Raw genomic sequence first — 17,400 nt, forward strand, 5'->3', positions numbered from 1 at the left:
CGAGGACCGAAAGGACCGAGCCCACCACGGGCCCGAGCAGCACCGGGGCCGCTCCCCCCGCGGTAGGAAGCCGGAAACTACCGCGGGAGCCGCCCCGCCGGAGGGGCGCGGGGAGCCGCCGCTGCCCCAGCGCCGAGGGGGCGCCTGGCTGCCGCCGGAGGACACCGCCCGCTTCCCGCCTCGCCCCCCTTCCCGCCTGCGAGCCCCCGGGGCGCGGCGCGGCGCGGCGCATGCGCGGCGGCGGCGCGGAGTTGTGAATGGCGCGGCTGTTCGGCGGAGTTCGCGAGGCGGGGAGGAAGTCGGAGGGGAGGGAGGGAGAGCTGAGGGGGCGGCCGCACGGCTGTGCGCGCGCGGCGGGAGGAGCGGAGGAGAGGAGAGGGGAGAAGGGAGAGGGAGGAGGTAGCGGGAGGGGGGGGGGGCTACGGCGGGGGCTAACAAAGGGCGAGGCGAGCGGTGGGGCCGGGACAGCGCGGGGCGGGCGGAGGGCAGCGGCGGCCCGGCACCATGCCGCGGGTCGTCCCTGACCAGCGCAGCAAGTTCGAGAACGAGGAGTTCTTCAGGAAGCTGAGCCGCGAGTGCGAGGTGCGGCGGGCGGAAAGTTTGCGCGGAGGGCCCGGGGAGGGCGGGGAGCGCCCGCTGTGCGGGCTGCGCGCTGCGCTTATCGGCGCGGCTCTGATTGCGCCCTGTTCCCGCAGATCAAATACACCGGCTTCAGGGACCGGCCCCACGAAGAGAGGCAGGCCCGCTTCCAGAACGCCTGTCGTGACGGCCGCTCCGAGATCGTAAGTGCCGGCCGTGCCTCCCCCGAGCCCCGCCGTGCTGTCAGCCGGGCGGCTGCCGGGTCCCGTCCGCGCCTCGGGCCGCGCCGCCCGCAGCTCCCGGGGGCACGCGGCTCCCCGCCCGGCTCCCGGAGGGAACGGCGCGTTTCCGGGACGAGTAACGTTGTCCAGAAGGCGCTGGAGAAAAGTCCCGCCCGAGCCGGGTGATGCCGCCCGAGATAGATCGGACGCTTTGCAGACTCGGTGTTGGCAACTTTCCTCGCTCGCGCACCGGCCGGCAGGTTTGCGCTCCTCGGAGCTGCAGCCGAGCGCGGCGTGGCCGTGAGCGCGGCGAGGTGGCGGCTGTTTCCTGGTTGTGCCGCCGTGTCGCACCGCGCTGCTCTCAACTCGTAGCTGGGCGCACGCACGGGTCAGCCCTTCTCCATTTATGACAGAGCGAGGTGGGAGTTTCCTTCCCGCAGGCAGACCCCTGCGTTCCGCACGCTCGGTCTGGGACGGCTCGTTGGCTCTCTCAGCTCACGAAGACAGCCTGCCCGTACAGCCACGCTGCAGTGTAGCCGAGTGCTAATTGCCGCGACAGATCCCGGTCGTTGGTAGCTGTGAGTAGGATACGCTTTTACTGAGGAACTTCATTTCAACTAGACTTACCGACGCTCGTTACCTGTGGCTTCGGATCCTGTGCTGCTGTGTTTTTACATTCATTTCTCATTGTGTGTGTGTTTGCTGGCCTTAAAAAGTCGCCAGGGAAACAATGGGGAGGTGAGGGACGCGGGCTGCTGGCCTGTGGGACTCCTGAGCAGGTGAAAGTGTGGGATGCCTCAGTCCTTCCCTTCAAAAGGGAAAATAAGAGCAGACAAAAGGTGTTCCGCTGCTAAATGGCTTTTTAGTGCAGCATATGCAGTTATTCTTGTAAATGAGAAATCACTGTAGTTTCACCTCTGTGCTTCTAAGCGTGCTGTCTGTCTTTGCCAGAGCCCCATCCCTTGGAAGGGAAGCCACCAGCGATGTCTGTTCTACATATTTTTTCATCGACTTAATTATAAAACAGCCTCTACATTTCTTGATCTGAAACATCTGGTTTTGTTCTGCGAACAAGGCATAAGTAGTCGGGTTTATTTGGCGACGCAGTGTGCGTAATGACTGATGTTAAGAAGAGCTGGCCGTCTCTTTATTTTTATTCATCTTGAATGTTTTTCCAGACATCAAGGATTTTAGTCTTTTATCTCCAAAGGGAGCCTCAGCAAATGACCTTACATATTTTTTAAGCAGACAAAAAATGAAAGCAGAGAGCAGCCGAAGGCTCTAACGTAGAAGTGGCAGTAGGTTGTTGCTTCCTTTTATCAAATAACTCTTCACTGAGTAAGCAAAATAATTACTGATACTAATAGGAAAAGAACACGTGGAATACCGAATCAGGCTACTGCTGCACTGATATCAAACTGCTTTGATAACTTGAGACTAATGTTATGTGTATATTTTGTTTTTGGAGGCTTCTGAACTGTGCTTGGTTGGAAGATGTTTACATGCATTTATGCTGTCCGGATGTAAGTCTTGCCACCCTTGTGCTACCTGGTGGCCTCCTAGCACTTCAGACTGAGCTTTAAAAGGCTCTGCATAGCAAATACAGTGTACTCAATTTCAGTTTTATTACCACAGTGGTGGTCTGATTATTGTTCTTCTCGTATATTTATTTGTTTAGTAACAGCAACAGAAATGCTGGGTCCAGGGTAGTTCTGTGTGATTACTAGTGAGGCAGTTCTTGCATTTTTCAGTACCAGCCGACGGTTTTGAGGCAGGGTGTTTAAATTGGTCAGTTTTATCTGCACAAAGAGAAGAAACCGGCTTCAAAAATCGAGAGAGTGAGTTTGCCACACAGCTTCTGAGGCGCTTATGGTCTGCGTGTTGCCTGCACAACTCTGTGAGGATGTGAAAATTTGTGTACTTTCATTTTCTTTTTTTCTCTAACATTTTCCCATGCTTTTTCACAGTCCTGCAGCACAAGTTTAGGCACGGGATGCTTCTGCATCTTACTCAGTTTCCCAGGGAGTGAGTGCAGCTCTCCTGCCCGGTGCCCTCGGGGCCTGTGGGATCTGGAGCAGTCTGGAGCACTGCAGGCATCTGCTCTGCACTCCAGGATTTTGCTCCTTGACACTTGGTTTTAAATGCCTAAATTAAGGAGCACAAAAGGTGTATTTGCTGAAGGTGCTCGGAGATGGGAAAGTAGTTCTTAAGCAGGCAAAGTTGTGAGGGTGAGTCAAAAGTGTTCAGTTTTTGCCTTTTTTCTGTTTGTATGTAAGCAGTATTACTTGGAATAGTGAAGGGAGTAATGCAAGATAATCAAATGCTGATGGTCTGCAGCCGTCACAGCCTCTATTCTTCATATTTGTGCAAGCACAGCCTCGGTGAAGGTTCTGTTACACGAATTGAAATGTGCCTTTGGGTATCGTACAGCAAATACTAACGTTTAGTGCAACAGTAGTGTGAGTAGAACTGATGCTTCAGTTTTAATGGCATTGAGAATGGGTTGAACAGGAGATTAGATAAATAAAATTGAATAGAAAGGTCTCTTCAAAGTAGTCTGGAATGGGGTGTGATAGCAGAGTGTTAGTTTCCCTCACTGGGGGGGAAAAGTCGAGACAAAGCACTTCTATTTTCAAAACGGCAGATAATCGTGTGACAGCGTTGCAGTACATGACCGGAACTGTCTTAAATAACATGTAGAGCTATTGTGTCATCTATAGTAGCAAGTCATATTTATACCACCAAGTTGCTGAATTCTAGGCTGCTTGAAAGGAATCTGCTTGTCAGGAAAAGGCAGCTGTTAGGGCGGTGTTCTATGGCTTTCAAGAAAAATTGTATTCTGAGATAACGACCGCTTAAATCTAAGTGATCCTGGTAATCAATACAGTATTGTTGGACTGCAACAAAATATATTTGACCCTGAGATTTTGAGCGGAGTTGTATTCTGGCAATACCCTGCAGGACACATTGCAGCGTACCGCAGAAGGGAAATACCCTGAATCAGGTTTCCATTGGTGGGAAGAAAAAAATGCCTCCCCATGTAGAAGTTGGCATGCTGTGCACTCCGTGGGGCTGATAAGATGTGCAAATAAATGTGGAGAGTTTATAAAGAAAACAGAACCTTATTTTCATTTGAGGCTGTAGGAAACATTCACTTGGTAGCAGTATATACTTTTCCCAGTAATCCAGTCCCTTTAATGATTTTACAAAGGGCTGCTGCTGAGAATTCCTGCTCCAGTGTATTCTCTCTGACACAGCATCTTGGATTTCACTGGCTGAATGTGACAACACGACTTAGTCCTACAATGCTTAATAGAGCTGTATTGACTCTTACATGTCTGTGGACAGTACATGAGGAATATCTCTGTTTCAGTTCCGAGAACTGTACATCAGGTGCAAGTATATATTCTAAGAAACGTGTTCTTTTCTTTCAGCAAAGCTGTTCCTAGTAACAGGTCTCTGGAGTTCATTTTCCTTCAGAAGTACTTCTTTTTAGAGATATGCAAGCTCTTTAAAAAGCATGGGCAATTTTTAATGTTTCAGATCCTAAGTTGGTGTAGGGTATCCATACAGAACCGAAATGACAGATTCTAATGTCAGCAAAACTGATTTGAAAGGAGTATTGATTCCATGTTGTATTTTATATCCAAAGCAGCCAATGGCAAATATTGTCAAAATGGAATCAGATGTTTGTAACTTAATACTTAAGAAAAATGATGAGTGCATGTTTTTGACTTTAAGTATTCTCTATGCTGCCTAGCTTAAGACATAAACTGATGTAAAAATAAATGACTGCCTGCATAATTTATGTAATGTCTTGCTCCCTGATCCTGTTTGTATTGATTTTTCTAAAAGGCTTTTGTGGCCACGGGAACCAATCTGTCTCTCCAGTTTTTTCCGGCCAGCTGGCAGGGGGAGCAGCGGCAGACACCGACCCGGGAGTATGTCGACTTTGAGAGAGAAGGAGGCAAGGTAAGAAGGAAATTGCTACCACTGAAAGACATTTTTATACTGTGCTGATGGTCTTAGCATGGATTGCATGTATGATGCAGAATTACTTATAGCCCTCTTCTGGTTGCATGTAGTCATGTGAGTACAACTGCAAGCTGGCAGGATAAACTCTGATATCATTTAGTTTTAAAGCATGCTCACATTTTTGGAGGGAAACGTATGGCCGGTCCCAGTGGTGTTTGACTATTTTGAAGAACAGAGCTTTATTTCTGTGGCTGTGGTATGATAAAATTTTGGGGATCAGTTTAACTTGCGAATATGAAATAGGTGCTTCTAGAATGGTACAAAAGTTAGACCTCGGCCAGCAAGTTGGCATCAACGAACGTGGATTTGCATTCTGAGCAGGTTACTTCACTGGGTCTCAGTCTGCCAGTTGATACAGCAAGAATTCAGTGTGCTGTTCAGTGGAATCTTTTTTTTTTCCCCCCTCAGTTTCACCATGAGTGATAATACAGAATAAGATTTGCTTTCAAAGTTCATTTATGATTTTATTTTTCTTTTCTGCGGTGGTTTTCTGACAAACTGGTATTGAAAGCGCGAATTCCATAATGACAATGATGTTACTGTGAAACTATTAGATTTAAAGTCTGGCTGGAGTAAAATTATTGAAATCACTTATATCTGATTCTGTTTCTACAGGAAAAACATACCTTTAAGAATGTAGGTGCTCCTGTGTTACTATAGATTTAAAGGTGGCTGAAGTCCATAGGAGACTTTCTGCTGACCTTGTTGGGTTTGGACCAGCACTTGGGCCCCCTCAGCCTTAATTCAGTATAGGCTTTTGACTTCAAAGATTTCTAGAGACCGTAAAGTTCTTCCTTTTGTTTAAAAGTTTATGCCTGATCTTATAACAAGTAGCAGAAAATGCAACCAAATCTAACAGGCTGCTCAAAATATCTGAAGTGTATTCAGGTTTAGTGGCGTATTGGTTCTTTTTAAATGCTGCTAGGTGGAAGATAAATATTTCCGATACTGGGAAAACCTGGTTGAAAGAAAAATAAATAAAATTCCTGAGGGCGGATCTGGTATTTGGAATTCAAGTTAATGAGTTTTTTGGGGGGGGAAAAAAAAAACGGTTTTCCATTTAGTCCTGTGAGGCTTCCAGAAACTTGACAAACTGGGGGAGAAGGAGTGAAGTTGGCTGTGCTGGGTACCGGCTGCTTTGCTAAGGAAACTGAATTGAATCTGGCTCTTATTGAAAAATATTGATTCTGGCTCACAATTGAAGGAGGAATTTTTCTTGTGATGCGTAAGAAGACTGAAGTCTCTCTTCTTGCCAGTTGAAAAATAATTTTATTTACTTCTGCAATGTTTCTACCTTTTTTGTTTTCTCTGAATGGTTTCTTCAAGTACTGAGAAGTATTTCATCCATTTTCTTGTGTTGTCATAATTGGTGTAAGAACTGGGCAGACATGCTGCGTATTAAAATAGAACATGAGCCTAGTTAATGTGTGCCGCTCCCTGTTTTATGTCTGTTTACAGTAAATTCTAGAGTGCTTCACTAAATCGCACGCAGTATTTCATCTCCATCAGGCTGGAGGTGGACAAGCTGTTAAATGGGATTGGAGCGGTGCTCCAGGATGAACAAAGCGCAGATTCACCATTGTAATCAGACTTTACTAGTGTAAATCACATGTGAATGCAGGCTTGCTCTGCACAGAATTCAACTTGTCTGAAAGCCACTCCCATAACTTCAGAGAGAAGTAAGCAGAACGGCAGAGAGCTGCTTACACTATCAGCAGAGACACTTTAGTGTTTTATCATCTGAAGTGTCTGAGACTTTTCTTCTCCATAGATTCCTATAGCCTAGCTTTACTAAGAATTTCTTTCACAGGCTTCAGGAGTCTCCTAAAACCATGTGATTTTTTTGTAGCTCTGTGCAACATTGTTTTATGAGCTTTGATTCTTGAGGCAGTGCATAATGTGTGTTTGTTCATCACTGGACTTCAGCCAGCAGGGCATGTTTTTAATTATGTGAATAAAGAAGGCTATGGGGGGAGCTGTCAGTTAATTATTATTTTAGGCATTAGTCTGAGATCTAGCATGTAGATAAACTTACTGTGCTAGAATATTTCTATTCTGGAATTCTGGTTCAGTGCTTGGCCAAGCAAGTCATGGCCCAAAATAGTTTGTCCGGAGTTTGTGTGTTGCTGTTGTGCCTGAGCAGCTTTATACGCAAATTGACCAAGTCAGCAGTGCGGCATCTGCTAGAATTACCTCTTAAATGGTTGAGTTTCGGAAAGAGAGAGACCCTTGTGAATCCACCTGGAACTCAGGACTCTGAACGTCCAATTTCATTGGCCTGAGGTTTTTCAGTCTGGTATTTCCTCACTTGGGGGTTTTTCCTATGCTTAATTTGACTTCCAGTGTGATGTTTCTGATGTTTGCTATGGGTGGGAAGGCCTCTAGTGAGTACCTGATCTGCTCAAAAATAGAACAGCTAAGAGTTCTGGTCGTATTTCTGCTCATTTTAAACTCAAACGTCTTCCTTTTATTTGAAGTGACTTTAATGCCTTGTGCTCTCTTTGCCCTGTAGCAAAAGTAATTGTATTCCTTCGCTATGAGCAAAAATACACATAGCAGTAAAAATTGCTCCCTAGACCTCTTGACTGTGAGAATCATAGAACGCTGTTTTGTGACTGTCTTGTATGTGATGGGGAGGGTGTCAGACTGAATGCATGTCCTCTTTCTTGGATACCTTACTCATCAGAGGCTTCCTGGTCCTGTGTGTAGTCAACTAATGCCTATTTTTTCTTTCCTTCAAGAATGTGTGAATAGATGTTTTTAAGAAATTCAGACTCAAACAGTGTAGTAGCATCATCTGCTGCCTTTTGTAATTGAATCCTGGAGTGAAACAGAGCTTTATTTTCTCCCTGGTCCTTCAGTATTAGTAATTACTTAAACTAGTTCTCTTGTACTTCATGGAGTTTCGTTAATTTTTACTTCAGTCCTATATCAATCCCATATGAACTCAGTGTGTATGTGAGGGTGTCAGTCTTTTATTGAAGATCCCCTTGTTTTGTTATGAACTGAGGTGAGATTAGCTTTTTTTTTTTTTTTTTTTTTTTTTTCCCCCATAGTTTATTTTGAAAACATTTTTTGGTAAGATAAAACATTTGTATATTTTCTTTCTTAAACTTGAAGCCACATATATAGCCTGGTCTTTCTAGCCTCAGTGCATGTTAGCTCTCAGTGTTCCTTTTTGTTGTTTTGAGTGTCAGTTACCACACTGCAGAAGTGTGTGAAGTTGTTTTACTTCCCCTCCCCTTTCTAATACTATTCTCCATCTCGTTTCTAATGCAGCTTAACTTCCTGTCTGCTGTTCAGCAGCAGCTGCTCATAAACCAGAATCTTATTTTAGTGCAGTACACTATAAACCCCACGCTTCTGGAGGAAAGCACATCGGACAGGATTTGAATTGATCTGGGGTACCTGGCATGCCACATGTGCAGCGCAGCTAGGAGTTCTGCCTATCCACCATTAACCCTGTTCTAGCCATAAGTAAAGAACACTGGGCTGAAGGTGCTGAGTTTCTCCTCACGTGGTACTTTCGTCATTAACTAGGAAACTTATTTAGCTTTAAGTTGTTTCAGAGTACTTGGATGAATCCAGCGATTGTGCTGTGATCGCTATAGATGTGCAATGAGAAAGGGAGGAGGTGTATTTGAGTGAAAAATGTAATTAAATGGCATTGACACAGCCTGTTTTCCTCTTGACCTCCTTTCTTAGTGGAACATGTGGCTTGATATCTAGGAATTATCCCCAGATTAACTTTTTCTCATGTCAGCAATAAACTTTCACAGGTTATTGGAATGGTGTACTCACTGCTCTGTTTTTTGGGCAAATTTGATTTGCTGTCAAACATGGGATTGTAACGTGACTATCAGAATTAGCTTGGAAACTGAAGGCTTAACTTGGTCCACACCTATTTTTGAAGAATTCAGATGAAATGTTAATTTATTCAAATAAAATTGGAGTAGCAGCTTTTTATTCCTTGTTTGGGGTTGTTTTGGATAGCTGTTTTTTTTTTTTTTTTTTTGTATACTTTTGAACAAATTGGGGAAACTGATTGATAGTTTCAGCTTTCCTTTTTTGGTCCCATTGAGTTACCAGGTGGCTGTATTCCTGTATTTTCAGTTCACCAGCAGCTGAAACTTTTGCGTTGTCCCCACCTAAAACATTGCCGCTAGCAGTGGCATGGAGCAGTTATGTGTTCCCTTTACAACATTGAGTCCCTGGACAAAAGGGATTTTTGCTTTAACTTTTTCTGTGTGCCCATGCACTAAATGCTGGGATTTAGGAGGGGAAAAAAATGTGTTTTCAGGTCATATTAACCAATGTTCATATCATAGTGTGCCACCTTCACCATGAGATGCATGTGGCCATAGTAGTCATCGAGACTTAGTCATTGTTTGCCTGTAGTAATTCATTACTCCTCCAAATGATTGGGAAGGTGTCTGTTTAGGGCACCAAAGACAGTGCTACAGTCCTGAGGAGCTGGATGTCACCTAACAGAAGTTCTGGAGCCAGTTCTAATGGAGGGAGGCATACTTGGGAGCATGTGAGACATAACCTAGGTAAAAACATAGCAGATGTTGGTGTTGAAGCAGTAGTGTGCACATTGTAATGGATTATCTCTTAATATGTGAGGACTTCTTGTTTCTCAGAAGCCGTCCTGCTCATAAGCGGTTTCTCTACAGAATGGATCTGTTGCTTCACAGGTAAAAACTCAGGAGCTGAGGTTTCTTGCAGTCCTTGGCTGATTTTTAGGTTAGTCACTAACACAGTGGTGGATGAGGGTAGTGATATTTTAGAGTGAAGTGTTCAGCAATGTTCAGCAGCTGTTCTTTCCCTTTGTGCTAGCAGGATGATGGGGAATTCCTCTCCTGCCTTATTTTTAGTTTAGCACGGGAGCGTGGAGATGTAACTGGAGCCTGTCTTTGGTGCTGGTGCTTTCCCCAGCAGCCTTTCCTGGTCATCATATTGTTACCTCCGCTCCTGTATTGCTACGTCACTTTGACTTAACTGTTCCTTTTCTTTCTCAGCTCTCTCAGATGACCCCACAGCCCCAAAACGTAGTGGAGATGGGACAGTCGAAGGGATTTTTCTGTGAAATGAAGTGTGATGGTGGTGAAGGCATGTCAGCTGCCCAGCTCCTTTCAGGGCCTTGGTCCTGCCTCAGCTTGGAGAAGTTATTGCCCTTATGAAGCCCATGTTGCTGACATTCCTTTATGGCTTTTTTTAAGCTCGTTCTGTAAGCACTAATTGGAGTCAGCATGTATTTGGTCTGACAGCAGGTTGGATAGGTTTGCCTTTGTAACCAGTCATACTCAGCCTGGCAAAGCAGGTTTTTTTACTTAGTAGAGTTGTGTGGCAGAAGTCCTATAAGAAGAGGACTTTATTTAAGAGAAGAATCCACTTTCCTAGATGGTTCCCTTCACCAGTTTTCATTCATGATCACCTTTATGGTCTGAGTGAAGTGTCAGTTTTTTATAGGTGTTAGTGATTCTATACTTTGCTGTTGGGTTTGTGTTTCAGGATGTTCTTTTTAGCAGAGACTGCTCAGGTTCTTTTTTTTTCCTTCAGAAATATCATTTTCTTTGCTTATGCCTTTTTCTTTAATGGAGGAAAAACTTTTTTTTGTTATTCCTGGGTATTTTGACGTGGTATTTATTATGACCTACTGTTCAATAGAGGAGAGCTGCTTAATCAAAGCTCCTTTCTAAGCTGGGTAATCATAGCATATATCTTATTTCTTTTCCTTCAGAGCTGGGAGATGGCTGTGTCTGCATCCAGTTTGCACACTGTTCAAGGTTAGGAGCTTGTTTTTGGGGAAGGGGAATTTTTAGAGATTGTTAGGTACATATTGTCCTCTGCACGCAAGCAGTCATAGGCTGAGGTTTTGACAGTTGTTCCTGAAGACTGATTTATTGTAGGGTGCTCTCCTGCATTACAGCATGAGTCACAGCAGATGTCTCTCATGTGACAAGTATCCTCTGTCTTTTCCCCCTAATCCTTTTTCTCCCCCTGCCCTCCAAATACTTCTCGCTGCATGCAGCCTTGTTCATGTGTTATGGTACATACAGTGATTATGCCACTTTGAAACAATGCTTATGAAGAACTCTTAAAGCATGTTTGTGCGATTTGGGTTGCCTGCTTATCAACCCTTTTCTGTAGGTCCTAAGTACTTTCTGATCTGCCCCAGTCATGTTTTCGATACTATCTCAAGCTGAGTGTCTAAATGTAGTGGTCTAAATGCATCCATTAGAGTTCCGTAGACAAGGCTTCAAAATTAGTCATAGCATCCTCTTAAAATCTCCCAGAAGAGAAACAAAACCAGAGTAAATTGGTGAGCTAAATGTTGCATCTGAGAACCGGCGATACAGGACACATGAGCGTAGTGTGGATAAAAGCAGTACTTAGGATCTCCGCAGCAAAGATATTGGAGCAAATCCAGGCATTTGGATTATTGAATCCTCTTGTTTGCATATCAGTCCCCACTTACTAAACAAAGCTGTTAATGTTATGTTTCTCTACTCTTCTTATAAATGAATGAGAAAAGTAAAAGCATTGAAGATGTCTGTTCTTTGTGAAAAACCACTTCATGCTTCATATTCTAAAAAATACTCAGCAAAGTGATTAAAGGTTGGCTACAAGAAACTCATTTTTCTGGAAGTTACTGAAGTATTTCTTCAAGTTTGTTGTCCAAAGCACAAGTAACAAAATGAGCTAATTAGCTTGCATAATTGCATATTTGATGTTTAGCAAGTTAGGATGATGAAATATGTACTGTGACAATAATATGGGAAAAAACGAGGGCTTTTTTTTCGTGTAAGATTGCTGTTCTAAGCACATGTGACTACTAATGAAAGGATCGTCTTTTGGGGAATAGCTGATGCTGCAGACGTTTTGTCTGAGCAGACTGTCTGTGTATTTTGTGCCACGTTAATATCTAGGCTGTACTAGGATCCAAATTGTAGCTGTTTGAGAAGTCTGTGCAGAAATTCTGCATTCTCGCTGTATGCACTTACAGCTCTGGATCTTGGGACTTTGCAACTTGTTTCATCTGTTCACCTCATTTATATGCAGCAGGTAACTCATATTGAAGGAGTCAGAAAAAGTTCTTAAACCTGGCATAATTTTTGCAGTAAGGATGGTTAAACTTGAATTTTCTATTCAAACTGATTACTGTCAAAGTGTTGTTTGTCACAGGCTTCAAGTACCTTGACGTCTGAAATCTAGGGAAGGAAGCAGCTACATAACAGTTAATGGGAGCCCTCACGTCCTGGTGACATCTTTTGTTGATCACTGAGGAGGAGCAAACACTGACAAAAGGGATTGGAGGTGATGAGAAGACGTTGTAATTTTTTTTTTCAAGCAATGTATTCTCTTAAAATAGAAAACGAAGAAAAACGAGGAAGAAAAAAAGCCCACATTCTTTGGTAGAGACAATCTTGGTCTTTTTTTGTTTTCTTTTTGGAAAACAAACACAAGCCTGAAGAATGCTCAAGAATAGAAAAGCTAAGACAGGAAAGTGTCTAGACAAAATAAAACAACTGTAGTAGTGTATTTTTCTCATGCTGCTAAAGAGCGTTTGGGGATTTCTTCATAAAGCCTGCTTGCTTCCCAGTTTTGTTTTGGGTTAGTTTGTCTTTGGTTTTTGGATGCTGAGGACAAGCGTTTTCACTTGGCTATGGGCAGCAGGCAGGCATTCGATGTCCTGCTGTGTCCAGCATGGGGAAGTGCAGCACTCTGTGCTGTGACTATAAAACCTGCTAGCCTGGTGGGTTTTTCTGCAAGGAAAGCTTAGGACGTACTTGTAGCAGGCCAGGAAGATGGTATTCCTCACCACTTCTAAAGGTCTTGCAACAAACTGTTCATGCACAGGATGGTATTTTGTTGAGAAAACATTTAGAGAAGCACTGTTAATTTTTTTTATTTTTTTATTTTTTTTTAGCTCTATGCTGATATCTGGAACTTGAGGCTCAGGCTTTTGAGGAAGTACAACTTATGTCTGCTATGATTTTTATCATTATAATTTTATTTATTTTAGCTTTAAAATAATTAGTAGCTGGTCTACAGGGATTAAGAGATTGAGTCCATTCTCCAGTCCTGGAGACCACACAGTGTTGGTTCTGTTCTGTCCTTTCCTGGTCTTGTGCTGGGTGAATTCTAGCTGCCTTTTGGCTAACCCAAGCCAACTACTTACTATTTTCTGCAGGATAGATTTGACACAAAATTTTCAGGGTGAGAAGAGCTAAGAGGTTGTAATAGTGTGCAAAACACAAAAATGACTGCCTTGCATTATTATAAGGCTTGAAGCCATACTGCTTGTCAAGTGAATGCTCGTGTGTTAGTTCTTGACTGCACCTCTTAGTGTATGTGCTTCATTTCTGCAAAGGAATCTGATTGAGCTACGTTTGTGTTTAGGAAGATACTGCAAAACCAATAACGTGAAGATTTTCCACCTTATTTTTTGTAGTACCATGTTACTGTGCCTTGATTTTTTGGGCTGGTTTCAGCAAAAGAAGCCATAGATTTCAAGTGCCGTGAATGCTGCAGCTTCTTCAGGACAACTTTGAAGGATAATGACCAGATTGACAATAAACTCACTCAGTGCACGAGGTCTTATGTATTGTCTGTCAAATAGTCTGTCTCTTTCTCAGTTTGAGTGGTAGCTTTAGCTGAGAGGAATCAGAAGGCAATACTTACTGTGTCCTTATATGTGATGTGCCCATTCTTCTATTATTTAATTACTTAAAACGGGATGTTGGTCTGTTTTCGTGCTGCTTTTTTTTTTTTTTTCCTCCCTCTTTCTTTTGTAGGTTCTGGTTTAGTGCAGTTTATTTGCATAGCCTGTGGGGTTTCTTCACTTAAATTCTGCTTAGGGCAGACAGGGGAGGCTGTCAAAGTGCTAAACACTTCAGCTCAACCTGAGCCAGCAGTGTGCAGCTGCAGCCCTGAAGACCAACTGTGGCCTGGGCTGCATAAGCAGAGTGGTGGCAGCGGGCAGGGAGGGAGCTGTCCCCCCTATGCTCTGCCCCACCTGCAGTACTGCATTCAGGCCTGGGTCCAGAGAAGGCCATAAAGATGCTTAGAGGGCAGGAGCACCCCATGTATGGAGACTGGTTGAAGGAGCTGGGGGTGTTTAGCGTGGAGAAGAGAAGACTCTGGGCATGGGGGTGGGGGCAAGGGGGGGCTTTCAACCCAAACCATTCTGTGATTCTGTGAAGTGCTCAAGAACAGGATTAAGGTATGAGGGCAGAGGAGGCAAGTTTTCCTGCCTCTCTTGCTCAGGTCAGTGATGATTTCTGTTAGTTGCTTGCCTATATTGCCAAAGTCGGGTCTTTTCTGGCTAAGTACACTCACATTAGACATTTAAAAAGTGCGGGTTTAAGAGATTGTTTGTTTGTATACAAGTGGCATGGTATAAATAGTGTTAGATAAACCTTTCTTTCCAAACCCTCTTTGGGATTCCTAGTAATAACTGTTTCTTGTCATTCTGTTTTCTGAGAGCTGCTTAAGAGTGAATTTCCCAACCAATTTTGAAATTTGTGTCTGGAAAATGAATTTTGTCAAAGTGGCAGAAAACTGTACATGTCCCTGTGAGTTAACAGGCTTTATGAGCAGAAGCATTTCTCAGTTGCGTGCGTGAGTACTTATAGCAGCTGTCTCTTAGCATATTTTGCTGTAGCAATATTCTTTCCAAATACTGCAAGAAAAATTGGGTCTTTTTTAATGTATGGCATTTCAGGAAGAGAGATGTAAAATCCAGTTGCCTTTCTCATGTAGATACTACTGGTAAATATGACCTGATGAAAGACCCTGAACATTTTCACAGGGGAAAACCCCAGCAAGTATTTGCCTTTCAGATGATCCCTATATCCTATTCCTTGTGTTTTGCTAATTGAGTTCCAGCTGTGTGGTTGGCTTCCTTGGTGTGAAGGTGTATGGAAGGAGTATGAGCATGAGGCATAATGCTGGGAAACACGAGACTTCTTTTGTAGCAGTGTTGCAAAAAACAGCAAGCCACTTACATTTTGCTTTGTAGTGGGGTGACATTTTTGGATGTTGGTGGTCAGGTGTAGCCTATGATGCCTGCTTAGTGCAACAGTTACAATATTTAGGAAATATGAACTGTATCTGTAAATGCGTTTGGCACTAAACAACACTCATCGTTTCTTTGCAGCAGCGTTTTAGATTTTTCTGTGTTAACATTTGATCATAAATACTGACCAATGATTTTAATCCAGGAATAAATTGCTGCTTTCTCCACAGATTTTAATCACGTTTGTTCCGACATCGTTAATGATTCATACCTGTTTTAGGTTATAACTTGTTTTTAGTAAGCTGAAATAGTAAGCTGCATAATTTAATGAGATGTTGATCTGCTTTGGAGAAGGAGTCATGGTTCCATAGTTTGTCTACCTATGCAAAATAGACAAAAAACATTATATATGTCTAAAATTGCCTTGTGAAATAAGGCTGTCCAGTGAAGTGCAAAGCAGTGCTGGGAGAAAGTAACAATTATCACCGTAGTATTTCACTAATATGGAAGGTGTGTTGAGGGAGGCTTTGTCACTGCTTTGATGGTACTTAGCAAGATGCTTTCAGTGTGGGTCTGCAGCTGAGTTTGTTTGCTGTGCAGGCCTGTAAGAACGGATGGTGGTGCAGAACCGTACAGTAGAGTTGGCAGCAGCACGCAGTACTGGACAGTCAGGTTCTGCCGAGGAGCTGGCACTGCTGGCAGGTACTTTCTGGGCTGCTTTTGTTGTTTGAATCAGAGTATGTTCTTTTCGTGAAGAAATGCACTGTCAGAGTTACTGCTTTTTGTCCAAACCCTTCCTGCTGGAAGTGCTTCTGTTGTTCCTGAGTAGAACTTGGAGCAAAGGTTTCTCACGTACTTTTTTCTCAGGCTGTCTGGGAATGGCCTTTGACAAGGCAGTGTATGAGTAGGCATGTGTAAATTCATAAGTTTCAGTCTGGAACATGATGACCTATGTTGTTTTCAATATACAAGATCACCAAAACTGCCACCAACAAAACCTTGTTCCTCTTCCTGCGTTTAGCAGGTACGGTATTTCAGTAGTGATCAGACTACATTAAAGATCTTCTTGACCAAATCGCTTCATAGTTGCAACTCTTCTGGTACTCTTTAATCATGAAGTGTATCTGAGTTTCAATATGCAGGGGCAGAACAAACAAGAGATGTGGTGATGACAGGGAAAAGCAGGGATGTGTGGTATGAGATGGCACATCTAACTGCTTTACGCAGCGCAGCACTGCAAATAGTAGTTGTTAGTTAGCTCTGGGTGCAGCTATTACTTTTCTCTTGCTTCTATTACTATTCTGTTTGCAGTCAATGGGATAGTTCATATTGCAGCTAATTCTTCAGGATCATTTGTTTCTGACAGTCAGAGCACTTGCATTTCCACTGCTTTTGTGATCTTAAGGCAGTGTATCATAGAATTATTGTAGCTGCATTAGAAATGTATTTTATTTTTGAAGTGCAACAGTTTAGATCAGGACTCTTAGCAAGCAGAGTGCTTTCTTCATGTTATTTTGCTTGAGGAATTGACCTTTGTCATAGCTGATGAAATAGAGCAGCCCTATTTCATTTTTCAGGATAAACTTTCCGTAAGTTCTTCTTGTGGCCTATAAAAACTGACACCTGGCAACTTGCATTGTTTGTCTGCTGGAGGTAACTCAGGAAAATGAAGAAGTTGAGAAGGGCTGTTTCCGAACAATATCACACACTTTCTGACAGACCTCAACTTTCTCAGTCTTAAAGGCCTCTTAACAAACTGCTTGCAAAGATATTCCACTTGAAGCTCTGTGTGTGCCAAGTTTAGACTTCAATAAAACCTTGTGTTTGTGGAGGGGAAGCTGTTTCAAGATGCAGCTTTCAAAATAGCCTGAATGTTTGGTGTTTAAAGGCATGAGAATCAGATGCTTTGAGGCATGAGAGGTGTAAGGACTGGTCTATACTTGCTGACTTGTATGAGCTCTTTGAGTTTGTGGTGAGGTGGTGAACAAAAGGAAATCACCAGGAGTGTGACAGTCTAAGTGTGATTCTTTCCTCCTGCTTCTTACTCTTCCAGCCACAGTTAAAGTTGTGCTACAAGGCTTTAATTATTTCAGAATTGAATAGATAATTGTTCTGTATTAATATTTGTTTATTGAAATGACAGAACCTGATAACTCCATTCTTGACTTGGCTATTTTACAACAGTTTCTTTTTGATGCTGTAAGTTGTGTTTTAAGTGTTGTCTGAAGCCTCGTGTGGAGTTTTCAGCTCTCACTGTAACTTCAGTAGTTCTTAACTAATCTAGTTACTACTATAGTCATTAGAACTATTCTTCTTTTTCCCTAAGTAACTCAGGATTTTAGTGTATGTATTCTGTTGCTAGATTTCAGAGATTTTCTTTCTTTCCCTTTAATTTCATAGCATGCTTCTCCCCATGCTCTGCCCCCTGGCTGGGTCCAGCTTGGGGAAGCCTCCAGGGGGATGGTGGTGGTGGCTGAGGAGGGGTCTGCCAGGACTACAGCATTGTGTGTATGGCACTGTATACACACTCCTTTGAGACTT

General features: G+C 43.3%; 1 protein-coding gene across 2 annotated transcripts in view; it reads left to right on the forward strand.

Moving 5' to 3' along the window:
- Positions 1-398: 398 nt before the first annotated feature.
- The window catches only part of CBFB (core-binding factor subunit beta), a 41,690-nt gene continuing 24,688 nt past the window's right edge, over positions 399-17,400 (forward strand). For both annotated transcript variants that reach the window (XM_072346855.1, XM_072346854.1), the window contains exons 1-3: positions 399-582; positions 696-782; positions 4,656-4,772. In XM_072346855.1, the coding sequence (XP_072202956.1) occupies positions 505-582; positions 696-782; positions 4,656-4,772 (282 nt within the window). In that variant the 5' untranslated portion in view covers positions 399-504. The remainder of the gene's footprint in view (positions 583-695; positions 783-4,655; positions 4,773-17,400) is intronic.

This window comes from Excalfactoria chinensis, chromosome 11 (assembly GCF_039878825.1).
Source record: "Excalfactoria chinensis isolate bCotChi1 chromosome 11, bCotChi1.hap2, whole genome shotgun sequence".
NCBI lineage: Eukaryota > Metazoa > Chordata > Aves > Galliformes > Phasianidae > Excalfactoria > Excalfactoria chinensis.